Here is a 1,351-nt window from a genome sequence, read left to right as displayed (position 1 = left end):
ATTGACTGAGGGCAACATATTGATCTGAATTTCCCTTGCAGGTTCTTATTTTCTCTCTCCTGCTACAAAACAAGTAGCTTCCTATTGGAACCTTGCTGAGAAGGATGGCCAGGACTCCCCTGTCAGGTGACAGAAAGCAAGTGGCAGGAGTGACTATGGATAGACTACCTCTACTTTTAAATGGCACTGAACAAGGGATCTTACTTTGCTGAGTCTCATGTCGAGGATTCATTTCTAAAGGGAAAGGTTACTATACCTCAGGATTTTTCCATCTCTAGTAACCCAGCGTTTCCTCATTGTTGATCTAAGCCTGTGGCTATAGCTATGGCTATGTGGCCACGGCTCTGCCAAGATGACCTTGCTGGAAACTTTTGGCTTTTTGTCTTACCACCTTTATCTCTAGAAAACGAACTAGATGTAACATCTTGCTCCTTTTTTTTTCTTTTAAAAATATTTTCATATATTTTTCATATATACATATATGTAAATGAAAATATATATAATGAGTATTTAATGATACACTTTGATCATTCCTCTTTGTTATCACTTATGGTCCCCCCTCTCTCCAGGCAAGCCTCTTCATAAGTCTTGTGTGTGTGTGTTCATTCCACTTCATTCGACTAGGGTTGCTACTCAGACAAGGGTAACTAAACACTGCCACATCACTAAGGGACATGAGACCTCCTCCCCAGCAACCGTTAACTACCTTGATCCTTACTGTTTTGCTTTATTTTATGAAAGCCTCTGAGGCTTTTTCTATGATACCTTCCTAGTCAAAGGCGAGAGTGCCCCGGGACCAGGAGGAGGAAAAAGGAACTCTTGCAGGTAAAGTGTTTATAGGCCAGTGAGGAACTGGGCTGTGAGTGGAGGTCACTAATGAGACCAGTGAGGATGAGTCTGAAACCTTTGCAGGCAAGTAGAAGCAAGAAGAATTTTTTACCAGGGTATAAGCGAAACGGAACCAGAAAACTATCCAGCCTTAAGTGTGTCTGACAAAACGTTGGGGAAAGCCGGGTAGGAATGCCCGCGGGTTACCCTGGGGAAAGAAGGTATGGACAGTGCTATGAAATACAATAGGGAGCGAGGCTACTTTTCACAGCCCATGCCAAGGTGTGCCCCTGAGTAGTTACACCATGCAAATAGACCTGGTGTGAAAGGTTTACTGGGGGTAAGGGAGAGGAGTGAGGACCTGGGGAAGAGGATAAAGGTAGGTGAGAGCAGAGCCATGAGGGTAGAGAAAACGAGGAGGGAGCAGAGAGAGAGGGAAGAGAGGGGAGGGGGAGGAGAAAGAAGAGGGAGAAGGAGAGGACTCCAAGGACAGAGAGAGAGAGAGAGAGAGAGAGAGAGAGAG

The 1,351-nt window shown here is 44.9% G+C and overlaps 1 protein-coding gene across 1 annotated transcript in view; it reads left to right on the top strand.

Moving 5' to 3' along the window:
- The first annotated feature begins 720 nt into the window (after positions 1–720).
- LOC116073015 (aromatase) overlaps positions 721–1,351 on the top strand; it is a 48,632-nt gene continuing 48,001 nt past the window's right edge. Inside the window, exon 1 of the mRNA XM_031344660.1 lies at positions 721–1,049. Coding sequence (XP_031200520.1) covers positions 1,021–1,049 — 29 coding nt within the window. The 5' untranslated portion in view covers positions 721–1,020. The remainder of the gene's footprint in view (positions 1,050–1,351) is intronic.

Source organism: Mastomys coucha, unplaced genomic scaffold (genome assembly GCF_008632895.1).
Source record: "Mastomys coucha isolate ucsf_1 unplaced genomic scaffold, UCSF_Mcou_1 pScaffold23, whole genome shotgun sequence".
Taxonomy (NCBI): domain Eukaryota; kingdom Metazoa; phylum Chordata; class Mammalia; order Rodentia; family Muridae; genus Mastomys; species Mastomys coucha.
The sequence above is the reverse complement of the archived record's forward strand: the minus strand, read 5'-3'. Positions and strand labels throughout refer to the sequence as shown.